At 54.2% G+C, this 2625-nt stretch overlaps 1 protein-coding gene across 1 annotated transcript; it reads left to right on the top strand.

Annotated features, from left to right (window-relative positions):
- Positions 1-205: 205 nt before the first annotated feature.
- GNI_151520 (hypothetical protein) lies at positions 206-505 on the top strand (the record flags this gene model as incomplete). The annotated part of the gene is made up of 1 exon (XM_011134486.1): positions 206-505. A coding segment is annotated over one exon (300 nt), but the record flags the coding sequence as incomplete, so codon positions are not given.
- Positions 506-2625: the final 2120 nt, after the last annotated feature.

The raw sequence follows: 2625 nt of genomic DNA, 5'->3' as shown, positions 1-2625 counted from the left end.
AAGGAAGGAGAGAGAAGAAGAAGGCAGCTATCCAGGTTGACGCGTCCATGGAGGATGTCACCAGGTGATGAGGTGATGGAGAAGTGGTTGAACCAGCCCAAGATGGTAAGTTCGCAGACACGTCCAGAACTGCTAGCGACAGTGCACGGCGTTTTGTGTCGCATAGGGGCACGTTTGAGTATACAGTGATACCGTTTGAGTTAAGAGTTCACCCATACTATTCCAGCAGTTTATGGACCGGGTTTCTGGGTTAATGTGTATCTCGCGTAACGTGAAGGAACTGAGATCGTTCTTCGGTTCGGTTACGTATTTGAAGAAACATATTCCCGGGTTTGCGGGCAAGGTCGGCGGTATGACAAACTTGCTGCAGAAGAATGTGGAGATCGTGTGGAACGAAGAAGGTGAGCAGGAGTTTGAAGGACTGAAAAGGGCAGTGGCTGAATGTGCACTACTCGCCGCTCCGAAGGGCACCGGGGAGTGTTCCGATCGAATTCGGAAGCAATAAACTGGATGAATGCCAGCAGAAGTGGGACACATGAGGAAGTGAGTCACATGCCATAAGGATCTTTGTGGAAGACTTGTGTGTCTCCTTTTTACGAAGGCGCTGAAGATGCCAGGACGCAAGCTCGCGTACATAAGGTACCGAATGGTCTGTGGGTGAGGAATCGGACTGGAAGTGTGTACGCGATTTTACCACTGAACGAACTGGGGCAGCCGCCGGAGGGATCGAGAACCCAACGGTGGATAAAGCGGCGCGGCAATTGGTGATGCACTTGAAACGGGGTCGTGGGCGAGTCGTTGGCTCTGCTCTTACGCTCATGTATAATCCTCTGGGGTCGAAGTCTCTCAGCAGGTATTTCCCTCAGTGGGGAAGGGTTTAGCAAAATCTCAAGACGCCCGACAGGACTTACCGGCTGTCCTGAAACAGTCTCGCGCGCTGTATCGAACAAGCGAAGTTGTCATCACCGTGATAACAACATGCTTACTCCACACCGTGCGCGAGACCGTCTCAGTGCAGCAGAGAAGTGATGAGCCGAGTGGCATCGCAGGGGACCGTGGCAGAAATTATGTGTGTAAGAAACAAACGACGCTGCTTCTGACGGAAGATGACGGGGTGAAACAGCCGAGTGCGTCTCCGAATTTTGCTAGCTAACTAAGACGAACTCGAGTTGGAAGACAAAACTTGTGTCTGGATACTCTATCAGACTGCCCGGAACTGCTAGTGCTCGAGAGCACACCTAATAGAGGCAGCAACCTGACTGGCAAGCCAGCGTCGGTGATGCATTGTGTAAGCGACCAAAGAGTGTGTCATAGATGATCCGTCCTCGGTGGAAAAAAACATGGACGAGCCAACGAATCGCTTTCGGGCAATCATTGAGCCTGGGTCGTTTGTTGGGCTTGTACCCGAGTCCTTGCTTGTTCTTGTGTGCCTGCCGCTTTCGAGTTCCACCAAAATTCCAGGACACACACATCCCTCCGAAAAAATGACTCACTCCAACCAGCAGCACCACGGGCGCCCAGTAGAACCTTAACGAGCGAAACACCCCCCCCCCCTCGTACTCGAGGACGCCAGTCCCGCCGCGGCGGTCGACGTGGTCCTTCGATATGGCCGTATTTCATTATGCAGGTTGTGGCGCGATTGGGCTAATTGGGAGTGTGCTGGTGTAGCGCCGGTTCACGAGAGCTGGGAAATGAACCTCGCTAATATTAGCAGCTTCGCTGACGGCACGCATTGGGCGTGTTTGGAACTGCGGTTTTTTTAGCTGAACTTACGTCACGCATGAGGAGTGGCTGGAAAGAGTGAGGGCCTCGTTGGGACTGAGAGACGGGCAAGCTGCACTTACCACGCGCGTGAGCTGTGGGAGGAAATGAACTCGCAAATACGTGATGCTGCGACAGGGGCTATACTGTCGCCAGTGATAATCGAGAAGCGGGTGATCCATAACACCAAGTTACTCGCGCACCTAGTGACGGTGCGAGGGTGCCCTCCAAACACCCAGTTGCGAAACCCCGCGTTTGGGGAACTCAAGGCGAAAGTGGAGACGTTAACTGACGGCAAGAGCGCGGGCGCGGAATGCCGGCACACAACAGCTGTACGATCTGGAGCTTGATGTCGTCCGTAACGGGCAACTTTTGGGCCCGTTGGTGACGGCCAAAGACCGCTATGGCGGCGCTCCCCACTGTGTTACGGACGGCACCCCGACCGACTGGGTCCGAATTGTCAGAGCATGTTTTTCGAATGCAGTGTACCGACGCTGGAAGAGAAACTGCCGCTTCAAGACTTGTTTGTGAAAGCTGTTGTTACGTGCTACCTACGCGCGCGCGGCAGACCGAGAAATTGTCGGACCGGACCTGCAGGTTTTTTGTGATGCAACAACACGGGGGAGAGCCTCACAAGGGAGAGCCTCACAAGGGAGAGCCCCACGAGGGAGAGCCTCGCGTGGACCTAGGGGAGACGGGTAGACAGCCACTGAGCGCGAGTGAGCTGGAGTATTACGTGGCGGAGTATAAGTGGGTGTGTGCAGTTGGTGGGAGTCGTGAGCGGAGGGCGGAGGCATGTGCTGTGAAGATTTTGCAGAAGCTTGAGCGTGAAGTGATGGAAGGTGGTGTGACAATAGTCTTCAA

Source organism: Gregarina niphandrodes (assembly GCF_000223845.1).
Source record: "Gregarina niphandrodes unplaced genomic scaffold scaffold00043, whole genome shotgun sequence".
Classification (NCBI taxonomy): Eukaryota; Apicomplexa; class Conoidasida; order Eugregarinorida; family Gregarinidae; genus Gregarina; species Gregarina niphandrodes.
The sequence above is the reverse complement of the archived record's forward strand: the minus strand, read 5'-3'. Positions and strand labels throughout refer to the sequence as shown.